An 18,980-nucleotide genomic window follows, 5' to 3' on the forward strand; every position below is an offset into this window, starting at 1 on the left:
CCTGGGCTTATCCATAGGGTGCTTTTTGCTCTTTGAGACAGAGCAAGGTGTCCTCGCCTCCGAATGCTGCCCCCCAGGGGGCTCGGCTGTGAATTCATCTCTCAGTGATTTGGAAGAGCTTTCTACAGACAATATGTGTATGTGGAGGACTCTTCTGTTATATATGTTGTAAATGTTTTCCTCAATATTTTTGGGAGGTCTCTTGTTTGTAGTACTCTAGGAAATTAAAAAATAATTTTTTTTAATGTTTTTATTTATATTTGAGACAGAGAGAGACAGAGCATGAGCAGGGGAGGGGCAGAGAGAGAGGGAGACACAGAATCCGAAACAGGCTCCAGGCTCTGAACTGTCCGCACAGAGCCCGATGCAGGGCTCGAAGTTATGAACCGTGAGATCATGACCCGCGCTGAAGTCAGATGCTTAACCGACTGAGCCGCCCAGGTGCCCCTAGGAAATTTTTTAAAAACAAAACCAAAACAAAGTCTGTAATTCCACATTAAAAAAAATTTTTTACATGCTTATACACACAGGCATGTAGCATACATCTGTACATTGTTTTCTTAGTTCAGGTTTTTGTTTGTTGCTCTCCTTTCGTTGCTAACCCATGCTGATAACTTCGTATATCCCTTTTATATCTGTGCCCGTCTCTTTCTGTGATTTTAATTGCAGCTTGCGTGTGTGGCTGTGCTGTGCTGTGCTGTGCTGTGCTGTCTGGGCCCTCTCCCCGCTTCTTCCAACGGGATCGCCTGAGGCCTTTCTTGCCCGCGTATCGCTTTTGCCCCCCTCCTCTCAGTCCTTCCCTCCCCCCATAAGCTCCCTGTGGGCAAAGCTCAGTGTGGTTCCTGGGATCCTGATCTGCTGCAGTCGGTGCTAGGAATGGTCTGAGAAAGCGGACCTGGCATTTAGGACGTCGATCATCCTCAGATCGGCACCGGTGACTCCCATCGAGTTGTAGTTGGACGAGGGATGATGGCAGCGAGGGCCGGACGCTGTGGGACAGTGTGGCGCACCACTGCAGGCAACTGCAGCTGCCTGGACAGTGCTGCGGATTTACAAAGTACGAGGCAGTGGCAGACGATGGAAGTGGTGGCGGTGGCTAGGAATAACACATCCTTTGGGAAAAAACAGAGGCTGAGGGTGATTATTTCAGCAGTTAAAGGCTAACTGTGGTAAGCAGAGGGCTTCCCCGGTAGTCTAAAAAAGATCACTCACAGCCACAGGACCATTGCTTAGTCCTAACACTTGTAGAGCTCTAGAAAAGGCTGGATTCTCTGCCCAGGGAGGTGTGCTACCTCAAGGTCAGGGCCTTGATGAGGAAGAGGGACCAGGCCCTGAGGTACGGGACGGGGACATCCAGATTGGCACATTCAAATCCTCAGTCCCAGATGCTTCCGGGAACTGCAGAAATGGCTGCTCCTCTGTTAAAGGCTAGTGTCCCATCACCCCGCCATTGCTGAAGACAATGCAGGATGCATCTGGAAAAATACATGCTCCCTGAGGAGCTGCTGCCTCCCTCCCCCTTGACCATTAAGTCAACAACCTAGCCAAGAGGCACTGGACCTGTTAAGGGGAGTGTGTAAGACCTGCGCCAGCCAGGTGGTCAGATGAGACAACCGTTGGGTAGTGTGGCCAGGGAAAGACACAGCATGTTAACTAGTAATGGGATTGGCTACTGAGGAGTAAAGCCCTGTAAAGGACCCAGTCAAGGCAGACACGGAGCAGCTCCCTGAGACTGAGTGTTGAAGAAAGAGGTGGAATGACTTGACCAGCTGACATACGCTGGCCTGCCACCCGCTGTCCCAGCACAAGCACCTGGGGCCCTTTAGTGGCGTGGCTGTGGGCTGGGGTGGAGGTCATGCGTGGGCCCAGGTGCCTGTGCTCCCACTCACGGCGGCTGATCCAGGTACTGGCTCTGCTGAGGTCCGGCCTTCCAACACACCAAAAGCTGAGTCCCCGGTAATACCATCCTTTGAGGGAACAGTCACTTGGTGTCGAGTTGACAACACTGAACCCTTTGTGCCCCCAGAGGTGCAGTGATTTATCTGGACTGGAATTGACACGTTCCAGGCATGGGTTTCCCTTTACTGTTGCGTAGGGCCTCAGTGAGCTCTGCTACCCACGGCTCAGAGCATTTGATCCACTGATAGTCCCACAAGCATCTCACTGGACGTGGAGACCCGCTGTGCAGTCAGGGAGCTGCCGTGGGCATGTGGCTGTGGGACCCACGTGTCCCCTCAGCCACACACCCAGAAACATCACCCCGACAGAGGGTGGGATGGCCAGTGACAGGCACAGCTTGGGCACCGGCATGGAGCAGCCACCTCCAGGGCGCAGTGTCCCTGGTGTGTACAATTAAGTACACGCTGTACCTCAGTGAGCGTTCCAGGGGCAGTGTCCCCAGTACGTATAATTAAGGGGTCTCCAAAGCAAAAGGTAGACGTGGGAGTGGTCCTCCTTACCATCATTTCCACTGCTCTAGTCAGTAAATTTGTGTCTGGCCCTCAGCACCTCTGGCTCCTGCAGATTCAGTCTTGACGGTCAGAGAGGGAGCCCACTAGGGTGCACAAGAATGCCGTTCAATTTGCAGCTACAGCTGCTGCCCGGTCACTCCAGTATCCTCATGCCAAGAGACTGGCAGGCAAGGAATGGAATTTGCACCCGCCTGGGTGCTCCGTGGTCATCAGAAGTCAGGGCTGCCGTTACCTGATGGGGCGGGGAAGCTTACCCTTGGTACCCTGGTGATAGCTCTAGTCACCTCTCTGTCTCCTTTCTAAATCCGATTCAGTGACCATGGCCTGAGGAGGGTATGGTCACCAGGGGCTTATACCTCTCAGGGATGAGGGTTTAGGAAACTCTATTGGGTAGTCTACGTACACCGGCAGAGGTGCTAAGCCAGGGTGAGGGGACTCTGTGTACGAGAGGAGGGACACAAATATTTGCGGCTTTGAGATCAGCTGTATTGACCAAGGGAGGCAGTCCATCCCATTAACGTTCCTTTTGGAAGTTTCCCCCCAGGGGTGCTTAGGTGGCTCATTTGGTTAAGCGTCCAGCTCTTGATCTCAGCTCAGGTCACGATCTTAAGGTTCGTGAGTGCAAGCCCCACATCGGGCTCTGTGCTGACAGCGCAGAGCCTGCTTGGGATTCTCTCTCCTCTCTGCCCCTCCCTGCTGTGCTCGCTCTCTTTCTCTCTCAAAATTAATAAATAAACTAAAAAAAAATTAAAAAAAGTTCCCCCCAAGGGGGCTCCTGGGTGATGTAGTCGGTTAAGTGTCCGACTCGACTCTTGATCTCAGCTCAGGTCATGATCTCCTTGTTCGTGAGTTTGAGCTCTAAAATGGGCTCTGTGTTGATGGTGCAGGGCCTGCTTGGGATTCTGACTCTTTCTCTCTTTCTGCCCCTCCCCAGTTTGTTCTCTCTCTCTCCTTCCCTCCCTCCCTCTCTCCCTCAATAAACAAACAAACAAACAGACTTTTAAAAAAGTTTTTAAAAAGGGGCGCCTGGGTGTTTCACTTGGTTGCGCATCTGACTCAGTTTCGGCTCAGGTCGTGATCTCGGGGTTCGTGGGTTGAAGCCCAGCTTGGGCTTCTCTCTCTCCCTCTCTCTCTGCCCTCCCTGCTTGTGTGCACACGCTCTCTCTCTCTCTCTCTCTCAAATAACATTTTTTAAACAATAAAAAACTAAAATTAACAATAAAAGATTCTCCAGGAAGAGGCGCACTGGAACCTTGATGGAGCTGCTTTCAGAGTGCATCTGCAGTGAGTGGCTGTGAGCAGTGCACAGGAGCGCCTGGCAGTGTAGGACCGCCGTGAGCCCTGCGGGTGCCCAGACCCCTACCCCAGCACTAAGCCAGTCATCGCCCCAGCTGCTGGGAGTGCTGCCGGCTGGCTGCTTATGACACAGCCTCTCCTGGTGGCCGCCTCAGCTGCACACCCCTTTCCCAGGACCGACCAGTCCAATGACTGGTTGGTGCTGGGATTTAAAGGCCCAGCTCCCTTAACCCAATGGGGGATAACTCTATAGCCATCCAGGTCCCAAGCAGGCCTTTGTAGTGACTGCATCTGGGTTCTCCTCCGGTCATGCTTCCGTACGTGTTGAACCTGAGGGCACTCCCCAGGAACCTTTCCAAATGCAAACCTTCATCTCTGAGTCGGCTCCCAGGGACCAGACCTGTGCCAGTGGGTGTCTATAACACACTTGTGCACATAAATGAGGAGGTTTGGTCACTGGTTTCAAAAATGGGATCGTATTTTCACAGATTCCTGTATGCATCTTCAAGGCCACTAATAAAGCCCTAAGTCATTCTTTTCAAAGGGGGTGTGTGCTTCCTGGTATGGATGGTACTTAATTTATTCATTGATTTCCCTCTTGATTGGTACCCACTTTGTTTTCAGTCTTTTGCCGTAGATGTTTTGGCTTAAACCTATTTACTGTTGCATACATTTCTATGAAACAGCCAACAGTGAAGTTGTTTGGTTAGATGGTTCATACATTTTATATATAAAGTGTTTATATATATAAACCCTCTGTTTTTATTGAGGGTATGTACTCACACGCACACACACACGTCCTACACACAAACCATATTCCTAATTTATAACTCAACCTTCCACAAGTTTAACACCCCTGTAGCCTTCACCCAGATCAAGAAACAGAACATCAGTAACACCCCGGAGGCCCATCTTTGCTACTTGTGGGCCTGTCCTTTTCTTCCCAACTCTCAAGGGTGATGCATGTATTTTTAATTTCCATAGGTATTGACAGCTTGTTTTCCAACAAGATTCTAACTATTCACATTTTTACCACTGATGCCTGAAACTACCTCTTCCATTTCCAGTTACATTTGTTTAAATTTCCCTGACTACGAGTGAGTTTGGGTATTATATCATGTTTATTTGCTCTTTGGATTTGCTCATTTGTGCATTGCTTCTTCCTATCTTTTCCTCATTTTTTATTTTTTCTACTAAAAAATTTTTATGTTTATTTTTGAGAGAGACAGGAGTGAGGAGGGGAGGGGTAGAGAGAGAGGGAGACACAGAATCTGAAGCAGGCTCCAGGCTGTGAGCTGTCAGCACAGAGCCCGACGCGGGGCTCAAGCCCATGAACCATGAGATCATGACCTGATCTGAAGTCAGACGCTTAACCAACTGAGCCACCCAGGCACCCCCTCATTTTTTAAATTGAATTGTCTTTTTTTGCAGTATATAAGAACCGTTGTATAACACAGATATTAACCCTTTATGATTTTTGTTCCGAATGGTTTTCCCAATGTATTCTTTCAGAAGTGGTGCTACTTATCCCTATTGATCTGTTTTTTCGTACTTAACTGAGATACCATCTTTGTTCTGTAGTAAAGTCTCATAAATCCTGGGGTCAGTTTCTGGATTGTCCATTCTGTTCCAGAAATCTTTTTGACTATTCCTATTCAAATGCCATGTGGAGTTGATTGCAGTGGCTTTCTAGCATGTCCTGATAATCTAGCACGGCAAGCCTTTTATTTTATTTTTTCACTTACCTTTTGTCTGCTTTCAGATCTTTAGTATTTCATCTATACTTTGATGTTATTTTTTCAATTAAAAGAGCTCGGTAGGCTCTCTAATTGGAAATGCGGTGCCTTTATTTTTGGAAGAATTGAATATTTTGTGCATATCTGGATGCCGTGTCTTTCCACTTGTATAAATCTTCTTTTGTGCCATTTTATAAGATTTTAAGTTTTCACCATTGAATGCATCATGCCTTTTTGTTAAATTTATCCCGAGTTCTTTCTTTTGTAAAGATTTCCCCTGTTTGCATTTCTTGGTTGTCACTGTTGCTGTGGAGGGTCATAAACCACAGTGGTTATGAGCACGAACACCTGAGTCATGTTGCCTGGGGTTCAGTGTGGGCTCCTTCACTTACCGTTCCGCCCAGGCTTATTAAAATTAAAACAAAATTTAAAACAAGTTTGTATTCACGATGTTTTACTGAACCTCTAATTGTTCCATTGCAATATTATTTGTTATAAGAATTTCCTCAGGGCGCCTGGGTGGCTCAGTCGGTTAAGCCTTTGATCTTGATTTCAGCTCAGGTCATGATCTCACGGTCAGTCGTGAGATCGAGCACCGTGTCGGGCTCCTGCTTAGTGCAAAGCCTGCTTAAGATTCTCTCTCCCTCTTCTTCTGTCCCTCCACTTCTCCCACACGCTCTCTCTCTCTCTCTCTCTCTCAAAAAAGAAAAAATTCCTCAAACATTTAATACTTTAAAGGTTTCTGCAAAATGTTGAACTTGGGTTTTCAGACTCAAGTATTCAGTGGAAATGCCAAATAATAATTTCTAATAAACATTGTGTGGTTACGTGGATCTGTCTGCAATGAATTTGAAGATATAATACATAAATGTGTATTGTGGTAGTATGCCTTTTGGGCCTCAGTTTGATTACATTGTTTTACATAAGTAAATAGTAAGTAGCATGCTCCTGTCACGAGGCCATCTGTGTTTAGCTAATCAGAGGACTTAGATTTCAACGCTTCTTCCATGTTTCCTGTCTGTGTTTTTAAAAGCTGCAGAAGTGGTGAATAAATCCCGTATTAAGTGTTCAGTACTTCTCGAAGATGGGAAGAATCAATCACTGGAAAAAAGGGTAAATCATTGCAAATGTGATTAATTCTAAATAGATAACTGTCACTTGTCCAACACAGGCTTTTCAAGTGTCTGCTGTGTGCTAGACGCTGCGGATTCCACGCTTCAGAGAATAAAGAACTGAGTGCTTGTTCTCCAGGAGCTTATAGTTGAGCCTGCTTGGTGGGGGACGGGGGACGGGAAGACAGAGACGTGTGTCAGGTGCCATGGTAGGAGAGACAGTCCCGAGAACAGCAGGAGGGACAGCTGGCCCATTTCTGCCCTATCTCGTTTAGTTTTTTTCTGGGTGGTGGGGAAAGTAGTCTGAAGTGTGAGAATTATGCCTGAGTTGATATCTAGAGGGTGGTTAGGAGCCGGTCGGTCTGGAGCCCCATCTTTGGAGATTGGGGGAGGACTTGGCCAAAGTGTTCAGGTTAGGGAAGGAGCTGGGGCTCCGGGGCAGCTGGAATACAGAGGGGTTCTGGAAGCAGGGGGAACCCCTGTCTCAGGGGTGCTCTGTGTGGTGTGGGACCCAGGGCAGGGGTAACAAGAGATCCTATCACCAAGACCTGGGACAGGAGACACAGTGGCCGGGAGAATAGACCCGGGGGCAAACTCCCTGTGTTCAAGGCCCAGCCTAACTTGGTCTAACTTAGACTCCCTGTAGTACAATGGGGACAGTGGGACCTGCCCAGGGGTTGGCAGGCTCATTGTCGTCCTTCAGGTGGAGGGAGAGCCTGCTGACTTCTGATGGGGTGGGGGGTGGGGGCGGCAGCCCTGCCTTTGGAGATTCGGAGGTTCCCTCTCAGCCCTGCTTCCTGGTGCCCCTCCTGTCCCTCAGATAGAAAGCCAGCTTACCCTTAACAATTTTGCTTCTTTTCTTGCGGAAGAATTTTGAAAAGCCATATACCTGATGCTGTGTGTTTAAGTTAACATTTAAGGGGTGCCTGGGTGGCGCAGTCGGTTAAGCGTCCGACTTCAGCCAGGTCACGATCTCGCGGTCCGTGAGTTCGAGCCCCGCGTCGGGCTCTGGGCTGATGGCTCAGAGCCTGGAGCCTGTTTCCGATTCTGTGTTTCCCTCTCTCTCTGCCCCTCCCCCGTTCATGCTCTGTCTCTCTGTCCCAAAAATAAATAAACGTTGAAAAAAAAAAAAAAAATGTTTAAAGAGGGGCGCCTGGGTGGCGCAGTCGGTTAAGCGTCCGACTTCAGCCAGGTCACGATCTCGCGGTCCGTGAGTTCGAGCCCCGCGTCGGGCTCTGGGCTGATGGCTCAGAGCCTGGAGCCTGTTTCTGATTCTGTGTCTCCCTCTCTCTCTGCCCCTCCCCCGTTCATGCTCTGTCTCTCTCTGTCCCAAAAATGAATAAACGTTGAAAAAAAAAAAGAAAAAAAAAAAAAAGAAAGTTTGCTCATAGACAATGGGATGCTGTGTCCCCACTTTACCTTGGACAAGTTTTACCAGGAATCAGTTTGCTTTATAGATCTGTCTTGGGAATCCATATTCTAGTGAAATATTTAATGTTTTTCTACAGAATCTAAATTCTTTTACAAGCCAGACATCATGAGCTTCCATCAAGTTCTGTCTTCAGCCCTCCGGTGTCAGACTCACGGACCAGCCATCTGCTGACCCAGACGGAAGAGCAGCAGCTCACCGCTGCCTCCCAGCTGTCTGCCTCCACCGTGGAAGCAGGAGGCTTCGGTTCTGCAGAAAATGGAATGGAAAAGAAAACAATTCCTAAAGGAAGATATAGGTAATGAAAAAAGAGAAAGCATGAACATAGCACACATAATTTTTCGGGGAGAACAAGCAAACGCGTGGCATCGGAAGAAGACGCTGCTGAGGTCAAAGCCTACCTAAATTGTGGGAACCCCAGAGCATGCGAAAACCATTTTTGTGATAGTAGGTATTTGGATGATTTGGAGCAAAAAGCCAAGTGATTGAAATGCTCCAAGAGGCTGAGGCCCTGGTGGTGACACCGATGTATGAGGATGGTTGGACCCAGCTGAGAGTGGCCCAGGTGAGTCAGCAGCGTCAGGTCTGCTGGTCAGTTCTGTTTCTGTGCCACTGCAACCCCCCTTCTCTTAGTGTCTGATTTGGGTAGGAGAGCTGGGGAGAAGATTTGAGGCCCCCCCCCCCCCGCCCCCAGTGGTGAGTGACTGAGAACGTACACTCATCAGGTGTTCAAGAAACCGCCAGTGTTTTCCAGAGCAGGCACACTGCTCTGTGCTCCAGCAGCACTGGACGGTGGGGGGGGGGACCCTCAGCCTCCTTGCCGGTACAGTCTCCTGCTGTCAGCCGTTCCCGGGGTGTGAAGCGGGGTCTTGCTGCGGCTTTAAACTGTGTTTCCCTCCTAACTAATTGCATGGAGCGTCTTCTCTGTGCTTATCGCCGTTTGTGTATCTTCTTGGGGAAACGTCTGCTCAGATCTTTTGCTCCTTTTTTAATGAGGTTACTTGTGGCTTATTTTGCATCTGTAAGCATTCTTTCTATATTCTGATACAAGTCCCTTGTCGGATCTATACTTTGCAGTTCTCCACAGCTGTGGTTTATTTGTCTTCAGTTTCTTGCTGGTGTCTTTTGAAGCACAACATTTTTTAATCCGATGAACTCCAGTTTATCAATTATTTTCTTTTATTACTTACACTTTTGTTGTTATATTCAAGAATGCTTTGCCTATCCCAGGTCTTGAAGGTTTACTTCTATTTTCTTCTAAGAATTTATGGTTTTAGGGCCACCTGGGTGGCTCAGTTGGTTAAGTGTTTGACTCCATTTTGGCTCAGGTCATGATCTCCTGGTTCTTGAGTTTGAGCCCTGCATCAGGCTCTGTGTTGCCAGTGTGGAGCCTGCTTGGGATTCTCTCTCTCCCTCTGCCCCTCCTGTGTGCTCGCTTGCTCTCTCTCTCTCAGAATAAATAACATTTATTTATTCATATATATATATTACATATATATATATGAAATTATGGTTTTAGGTCTTACATTTGAATCTGTGTCTGATTTTGAGTTAATTTTCGTGTCTAATGTACGATAAGGGCACAGACCCACCTGGCTGCCTGCATGTTGATATCCAGCTTCCCCAGAACTGCTGATAAGACTCTTCTTTCCCTGTTGAATTTTTTTGGCACCTTTACTGAAACTCAATTGACTATAATAAATATAAGGGTTTATTTCTAGACATTCAGTTCTTTCCATTGGATCTATATGTCTGTCCCAATGCCATTACCACACTGTCTAGGGTACTTCAGCTTTGTGGTAAGTTTTGAAAGTAAGAATTGTGTCTTCCAACTTTGTCTTTTTCCAGAGTGTCTTGGGTATTCTGGTTCTTTTGCATTTCCATATAAATTTTAGGATCAGCTTGTCAGTTCCTTCAGGCGCCCAGCTGAGATTTTGGTATAAATTGTGTTGAGTCTATGAAGGAATTTTGGGAGTTTTGCTGTCTTGACAGTATTGAATTTTCTGATCCATGAACAGGGGTGACCTTTCATGCATTTAAGCCTTCAGTCTCTTCCAGCAGTGCATTTAGTGTCCAAATCTTCCTCTACCTGTCATTTTTGAAAGAGTTTTGCTAGCTAAAGAATTGTAAGTTGATCATTTTTTTCCTTTCACCAGTTTAGAGATGTGACCCCACTGTCTTATAGCTTGCTTTGTTTCCCACAGGAGACCGGCTGTCACGCTTCTCTTTAGTTCTGTCCAGGTGACACCCCTACCCCACCTGCCCGCCCCCACCCTGCCTCTTTTAAGGTTTTTATTCATCCTTGGTTTTAAGCAGTGTGATGATAATGTGGCCCAGTATGGCGTTTTCATGTTTGTCATACTTGGGGCTTGTAGATCTTGGTTCTACAGGTTAAATGGGCGAGAACTCTCATACCCATTGGGAGTTTTGTGGCCCTGAAGCATGGTGTTCCTCTGTTTGTTAGGTGTTCTTTGATTTCTTTCACCAGTATTTCATAGTTTCACCATGCAGATCCTGTGCATGTTTTGTTGATTTCCATTTAAGTATTTCATTTTTTGGAATGGTTATTATAAATAGTAATACATTTTTTTTAAAAGATCATTTTTACATGTTGGTTGAGAGTGCATAGAAATACATGTGATTTTGTGTTTTGATCTTGTATCCTGCAACCTTGCTATCCTGACACGTTAGTTCCAGGAAGTTTTTTGGTTTTTTTTTAAATGTTTATTTATTATTGAGAGGGAGAGAGAGAGAGAGACAGAGCATGAGCAGGGGATGGGCAGAGAGAGAGGGAGACACAGAATCCGAAGCAGGCTCCAAGCTCTCAACTGTCAGCACAGAGCCTGACGCGGGGCTTGAACTCACAAATCGCAAGATCATGACCTGAGCCGAAGTCAGACGCTCAACCGACTGAGCCACCCAGGAGCCCCTTTTGTAAATTCCTTTGGGTTTGCTACACAGACACTTGTGTCATCTATAAATAGGGACCGTATTCTTCCTTTCTGATTTATATGACTTTTATTTCTTTTTCCTGTTGTATTACACTGGCTAAGATTTCTGCTGTGATGTTGAATAGAGAGGAGACCAGATTCGGAGAGTATGATCATGGGGTTAGCTTTTGGCTGAAAGAGCTCTTTATTTACAAATTAATTTTAGGCCTTTTCTTTCTGCTTAATTATAAAACCTATCTGTCTTGAATACGTGCATTGTTTATGTTTAATTTTGAAACTTTATTTGTGTTCACAGGCTCTTATTTCCTCTGTTAAAGGCATCGTGGTGTCACTGCAGAGCCGTGCAGTTGGCAGTGGTCCCCTGGACATCCCAGCTTCTGACGGCGCCCCCGGGGGAAGTCTCCACACCCAGTCCACGGTGTAACTACATAGAAATGGAGCCTCCTCCGATGGGGGCCAAGAGCATGAGGCATATAATCAGTTTTCCAGGTCAGACATCTCCACTCACTGCCTTAAGTCCTACTTACATGCCTGCTTCAGTCCAATGTAAGGTCTCCCAAGCTCCAGTTTTAATTATTTAAACTTTTAGAAGTTTTGTTTGGGCGTGTGAAAATAAATGTGAAAAAAAAAAAAAAAGATCTAAATGACAGAAACCTCTGCAAACACCAGCCTGCTTTTCCCCAGAGAGTTTCTGGAATGGGGGTTCCATCCTTCCATGGGAGCCCCTCTAGGACTTGAACTGAGAGCTCAGTGAGAAGTTGGGGAGGAAAGCATGGTTCCAAGGCCTGAAAATCCAGCCGTGGCCAGACTCCCAGACTATTTTCCTCATCACACGCATTCATTCACTCACTCACAGCGTTAGAAAAGTAAGTTATCCCTCTATTCGAAAACTAAATTGTCCTCAGTACCACCTAATTTCATCCTCATTTCAAAGCTTCACTCTGTGAGAATAGTTATAAGACGTAGCCCACTTGGACCTGCCCTTTGAGAGTCTTACAACTTAGAACGAGCAGAGATGCTTGTCCCGGTCCTGAAAAGTCCTGCTGTGGGCTCTAGCCTGTGCCTCGCCACAGCTGCTGGTGCCTTGGGTGGGGACATCCACTTCCTATCCTCCCTGCCCTTGGAGTTCCAGCCCCCTAGCTGCCTGGCAGGAGCTCCTAGAAGGGGCTGTCCGGTCCTGAAGAGGGGCTCACGGGGTGGGGTGGGGGGCAGTGAGAAGGTGGCACTTGGGCCTGGCCCTTTCAGCCTCATCCAGTCTCACTGGGCTGTGGGGGACTTATAGGCAGTTGTGCCTGTGTTGTCTCAGCGAGGAGTGCCGGGGGCCAGTGTTCACTTTTATGATGACAGGACACTGTTCAGCAAAACCACTGGGGAACTCTGAGGGACAAGATTTATTCCTCACAGGTCCCGGAGGGTATGCAGCACACTGGGGTGCACAGCAAAGTCGCAGGCAGAGCAAGAGGGGGAGCAGGTCTGAGGCTCTGCCTTTATGAGGGTCTAAGGATGTGGGGCTTGGGGTTTCAAGGGCTCACTCCTTATTGGCTGATATAAGTCATAAAGGTGGGAATTAGGGTGCAGGAAGGGAAAAGCAGGCTCACTCACAGGTCAGTTATCCAGGTCACTCTGGCTTTTCTGGAGGGACCTTCGCGGGTGGGGCGGCCTTGTTCCTTTTCTGGTTGTTTTGCTAGCGGCTTGTCGTACAGCTGGCAACATGGATGTTCTTTCGAAGTGGTTGCCTCGGCGATCAAAAGCCCGATGCCCACACTTGCACCACAGTAATTTTTGGTGCAAACGGGACAACTTTTGACAAGCATAGCGCTCTGCTCACAAGAAACCCATAGCCTTATTTTTACATAATTGTCTTCGGAAAGAACAGTTCGGCAGGTCTGTTGCATGGAAGGCCCGTTTGAGAGCAGAGCCCTAACACTTGGACAGCCTTTGCTGAATTCTGGGTTTATATATCCTACTCAGTGCTGTTTACTTGGACACGTGGTAGTCACTGCAGCCTTACCGTGTGTCAAACTGAGCCCCTGCCCTGCCTGAGACCTGCCTCCTGGGGTCTGTGTTGTCCTAGCCAGTGTCCACACTTGCTCTCCGTGAGTCTTAGGTCATCTTTAACTTCCCTCTTCTTTGCATATACTACGTTCAAGCTCTTAGCAAATCCTATTGGTTCTGCCTTCAAAATACAGCTAGAAACTGACTTTCTTGCTCTCTGCTGCTGCCATTTGTTTCAGCCTTTACCTCCTGACGGAGCTGGGCACGAGCTTCCTCGGTGGCCTCCTGCCTCCACCGGCCCCTCCACCTGCTCTCTGCACGGCTCCCAGAGAGGTCCTACACTCCCTGTCCCGAACCCTCCAGCAGCTCCCCACATGCCTGCAGGTCTGCACCTGCCCCTCACCGGGCAGGAGCTCGTCTCCTCTCTCCCTGCTCTCACTGCACCCCAGCCTCCTGCTCTACGTGAGGGTCTTGGTTCTTCCCTCTCCTGCAGTGTGCTCCCAGCTATCGGCATGACTTGCTGCCCCATTCCTGTAAACCACACACACACACACACACACACACACACGCGCGCAACAAATCATGAAAAGATGAGAGTATAATGAGCCCCATATACACACCCACCCAGACCAAACAGTTACCAAGGGTTTTTCTGTCCTTCCTTCATCTGCCCGTTTATGAGGGGAGAGGTAGGGAGCTGGGATTAAGGAAAATCCAGACATGCCATTTTAGCTCACAGGGCTCAGGATGCAGGTCTAAAACACCTGGGCTTTTCTTCACGTGGCTGCAATGCCATTCCCAAACCTGACAAATTTAATACTCAGTCCAAATTAGTTACCTGATTGTTTTTAAATGTCCTTCTACACTTGATCTATTGGGATCAGGACGGGCAAGGTCATCCGTGACATTTCTTGTCTCTTCTGCCTCTTCTAATAAGCTCATCCTCCGACCCCTGATCCCGTCTTGCAAAAGGTCCCATGTCCTGGACTCACCTGTTTTGTCACTGTGGGGTCCTTTAACTTGTTCCCCTTTCCTCTGTGCTTTCTGAAAATTGGAGCTTGGCTCTACAAGTCCGTTTTTCAGCTCCCGCTTGTTTCACGAGAGCACCTCCCTGGGTGGTGCTGCCTCACACCCCATCCGTGCTGCAGTTGGCTGGTCGGATTTAGCAAATAAAAATGCAGGATGCTAAGTTTGAATTCCAGATAAATAATTTTTTAGTATAACCTATGTCCCATATGTTGCAAGGCACATACATCTCTAAAAATCATGTATATTTTCTCAGACACAAATTATCCACTGTTTTCCTGAATTTCGAGTCTAGCTCCGTAGTCTGTGTTCCCTCCGGCCACCGTCTGTGATGCAGCTACATTTCCTCGCATCCGTGATGCTCAGCTGGAACCGGGGGTTAGGTGTTACAGCAGGGTCAGCGGGGGTTGGGCGGCTTCCTACCCACCATATGCAGCAGTGCCCACACTCCCGCGCACACCCCCAAGTGCAGCTGCACGGTGTGTAGAATACTGCCCCCTCTGTGTGCGTCTGACCCCTTTGTTCCCTGTGGATCTGCCCCAAGCTCTCTGAAGCAGCATTTTCTGTGTTTTGTTCACTCCTGTATCTCCACAGGCCACGGGCAGTGTGACAGAGCTTGTGCTGAGCAAGTGTTTGTTCAGAATTAGTCTTGAATAAGTGAATATCGAGGTTTCATTTTGTAAGTTCCAAGACAATTCTATGAAGACATAGCTTCACATACCAAAAAATGGAAGTAATAATCCAATTCTATGATAGTATGTTTGAGATTTAAACTTGTTTTAAATGTCTATTTATTTTTGAGAGAGAGAGTGAGAGAGACAGAGCACCAGCAGGGGAGGAACAGAGAGGGAGGGAGACCCAGAATCTGAAGCAGCTCCAGGCTCCAGGCTATCAGCGCAGAGCCCCACACAGAGCTAGAACTCATGAGCCGTGAGATCATGACCTGAGCCAAAGTCGCACACTTAACTGACTGAGGCACCCAGGCATCCCTGTTTGAGATTTAAAATGAATTTGAATAAATCACATTAAAAATTTTTTTTAAATGTTTATTTATTTTGGAGAGAGACAGAGACAGAATGCGAGTGGGTTAGGGGGGCAGAGAGAGAGGGAGACACAGAATCCAAAGCAGGCTCCAGGCTCTGAGCCATCAGTTACAGAGCCCGACGCAGGGCTCGAACTCACAAACCGCAAGATCATGACCTGAGCCGAAGTCAGACGCTCAACCGACTGAGCCACCCAGGCACCCCTAAAATTTTTTTTTTTTTTAAATTGGTTATATTTCTTTTTTTTTTTTTTTTTAATTTTTTTTTTCAACGTTTATTTATTTTTGGGACAGAGAGAGACAGAGCATGAACGGGGGAGGGGCAGAGAGAGAGGGAGACACAGAATCGGAAACAGGCTCCAGGCTCCGAGCCATCAGCCCAGAGCCCGACGCGGGGCTCGAACTCACGGACCGCGAGATCGTGACCTGGCTGAAGTCGGACGCTCAACCGACTGCGCCACCCAGGCGCCCCCCCTAAAATTTTTTTTAATGTTTATTTATTTTTGAGAGAGAGACAGAGTGTGAGTGGGGGAGGGGCAGAGAGAGGGAGACACAGAACCCGAAGCGGGCTCCAGGCTCCGAGCTGTCGGCACAGAGCCCGACGCGGGGCTCAAACTCGTGAACTGAGAGATCATGACCTGAGCTGAAGTCAGACACTTACCAACTGAGCCACCCAGGCACCCCTGAATACATCACATTTCAATTAAAGCACACATAAATAACTTTCTTGCACAAGGCGTACTTAAGAGCGTTTATTAGACACCTGTGCAAGGGTGCGAGTTCTTCTTACCTGCTCTTCCTCCATCTTCACATTAACTCTACGTGTTTGGTCTTATTATTTTCCATTTTATAGATGAGGAAACAGGCTCAGAGAAATAATCGTAAGTCAGTCTTGAGGTTTCAACTCAGGCCTCCTCTTTTTAGACTCAAGTCTCGCTCTTTTATATTCTAGCTGCCTTTTTGTTTGCAAATGTGACACGATGGACTTACATAACTGACTTAGAGTACCCATTGTGTTTCGGCCACTTTGTCTTACAAGATGCTCTTTCTGTTGTCTTATCTTAAGAAGGAAACCCACACCTGCATCTCTCACTAGTAGGAGACCCTGCCGTTCTTAGATGGCCTTGTGGAGACTTCGGGTCTCGGCAGGTGGGGGCATCAGAGAGGAAGCCCAGCTCTTCTCCTGTGTGAGCCCCAGCCCCTCTCCCCTGCTCTCCTCTGTGCACCCTCCCGAGTCCGCAGTGCCAGGCCCGGAGGCTGTGCTGCTGGCACTCTGTGCTCCCTCCCTTCCTCGCCCCCTTCAAGGGAATCCCAGGTGAAATCACCCAGGAAAATGTGACAGGACCGCAAACGTCTGTTTGTGGAGCAAGCTGAGCGAAATCTGACCGTTGATGTGCGCAGAGCTGAGTGGGCCCCTGGTTTCTTTCTCCCTCAGCCTCTGCAAGACAGACCCTCATTCGTGTATGGAGAGACAGTTACTATAAAGGGAGACTTACAGTGTGGGCCCTGGATGCAGCAGATAGGGTCTCAGACCTTAGCTTTGCCGCTTGCCAGTTGGGGCATGCTGGGAAGATTGGTTAGCCACCCCGAGCCTCAGTTCCATATCTGTAAGGTGGATCTGGTGCCTGCCTAACAGGGTTGTGGTGAGATTTCGGTGTAACAGTCCTTTGAGGTGTTTAGCATAACGTCTGCTCGTGGGAAGTGTTCAGGAAATGCCAACTCTTATCAGTCCCGTGCCCAAGAGCTCACGATGCAAGGGGGCAAGCAGACTTTCAAGGTAAATGACAGCACAGCAGATGTGGTCCTGCTGCAGCCTGTGCGTGGACAAGAGTATAGGAGGGGCAACTCCCTGCCTGGGGAAAGGGGCCAACCCTCCTGAAAACAACAGGTGGGCAGTTTGCAGAAATCACGGGGGGGTGGAGAATTGTAGACCAAATGCACACGTGCTGTGGCCCCAGAGTGCGAGAGGACGTGACACCATGCGGTGGTGCCAGCGAGAGAGCTCCGTGTGAGCAGAGGGCAGTGTCTGGAGCACGTGCTGGGACTGGGAGAGCAGGCTGGAGCGTGGCGCAGGGAGCCCGTGAGGGGCCCAGAGGGTGCGCTCTGGTCAGAAAGGCGCGTCTTAGTCTGCTGGGAATGGGGCCTCCCTCGGGGGTTAGCTCCCGATTGATGCTGTGGGGCCTTGGGTTCACCTCCCAGCCTCTCTGTGCCTCGTCGTCATCACCATAAAGTGCAGGTGAGTGACACCCACCTTGCAGGGTTCGGATTGATCCGTGTACAGCTCTTCGCGTAAGAAGGTCTGCACATAGTACTATGTAAGTGGTAGCTATACAATAGGAGCGTTTTTTCCAAGGTCAGAGGTCAGAAAATCAGTGAATTGGTTTTCATCTCCCAGGAAAGTGCTGTTTCATACTCTGAAATGTAAATGTCCTGTCATTTGTTTTCATGCCAAGGATTTTGTGAGGACAGTGCTGCAGTTTTTTGGTAATGATGGCGGTTGGAAGCATGGTAAGTTTTCGTTTTCACGATCTCTGAAATCTGACTCTCCAGCAGTGACCCCTCGTGACAGCGGGAGGCAGCACCAGGCAGCTGGGCCGTGTGTCCCAAGGGTGAGGGGACACCTTCCCTCCGTGCTTTAGATTGTTCGTTTTTGTTTTTGTTTTTTGGTTTTTTTTTGCAAGTGTGTATATTCCTTCTGTAGTTTAAAATAAGAAAAGTGAGTTATGCAGTGTGTTCAGATGGCATTTGTTGTTACCACAAATAGCTTTAAACTCCCTGAGTTTTAAACTAAAGTCCAGACACATGAGAAGATGCTCAACATCACTCAGTATGAGGGAAATACAGATCAAAACCACAGTGACATGGCACCTCTCACCTGTCAGGGTGGCTGAAATCAAAATCACAAGAAATAACAAGTGTCGGCAAGGACGTGGAGAAAGGGGAACCTTCGTGCCCTGCTGGTGGGAATGCAAACTGGTGCAGCTGCTCTGGAGAACAGTGTGGAGGTTCCCCCAAAATTAAAAATAGAATTGCCCTACGTTCCGGTAATCACACTATGGGGTATTTACCCACAGAATACAGGAACACTAGTTCAAAGGGACGCATGCACCCCAGTGTTCATAGCAGCAGAACAATAGCCAAGCTACGGAGGCAGCCTTGTGTCCGTTGGCCGAGGAATGGGTAAAGGAGGTGTGCTGTGTGTGTACAATGGAATGTCACTCGGCCATCGGAAACCGTGAAATCTTGCCGTTTGCAGTGATGTGGATGGAGCATTTTGCCAAGTGAAATAAGTCAGTCGGAGGAAGACAGATACCATACGATTTCACTCATACGTGCAATTTCAGAAACAGATGAGCAAAGGAGAAAACAGAGCAAATCAAGAAACAGACTCCTAACTACAGAGAACACACTGCTGGCTACCAGAGGGGAGCTGGGGCTGGCGGAAATAGGCGACGGGGACTAAGGAGGGCACTTGTGGTGACGAGCACTGGCTATTCTGTGCAGCTGTTGAACCACTGTGTTGTGCACCTGACATTAATTAAATGTGTGTTCACTAACTGGAATGAAAATTAGACTAAATTAGATTAAAAATAATGAAGTCCAGAGTAATTAACATCAAAACAATATAGAACACGTTTTTATCTTTCATTTAATATAGTAAAAATATCGTTAAGTTTTTTCACTAGATGAACAGGCATGCGCACCATAGGATCTAGGTAGTAGATGTATGAATGTTCACTGTATAATTCTTTTTAAATTGTCTGCATGTTTGAAAATATTCGTAATACGATGTTGGAAAAAAACTTTTGGTTGTACAGAAATTTCCAACATGTACAAAAGTACCTGTTATACAGTAAGAACTAAATATTTAGTCTTTGACCCTGTTTCCTGGCACATAGTTCCTAAGACCCTTGCAGTCCTC

At 47.9% G+C, this 18,980-nt stretch overlaps 1 protein-coding gene across 1 annotated transcript in view; it reads left to right on the forward strand.

The window, feature by feature from the left end:
* POLN (DNA polymerase nu) overlaps positions 1–18,980 on the forward strand; it is a 151,486-nt gene that overhangs the window by 4,655 nt on the left and 127,851 nt on the right. The window contains 7 exon segments of the mRNA XM_045474955.1: positions 6,537–6,616; positions 8,181–8,217; positions 8,220–8,372; positions 8,375–8,508; positions 8,511–8,609; positions 11,313–11,561; positions 17,368–17,566. Coding sequence (XP_045330911.1) covers positions 6,537–6,616; positions 8,181–8,217; positions 8,220–8,372; positions 8,375–8,508; positions 8,511–8,609; positions 11,313–11,561; positions 17,368–17,566 — 951 coding nt within the window.

Source organism: Leopardus geoffroyi, chromosome B1 (genome assembly GCF_018350155.1).
Source record: "Leopardus geoffroyi isolate Oge1 chromosome B1, O.geoffroyi_Oge1_pat1.0, whole genome shotgun sequence".
Classification (NCBI taxonomy): Eukaryota; Metazoa; Chordata; class Mammalia; order Carnivora; family Felidae; genus Leopardus; species Leopardus geoffroyi.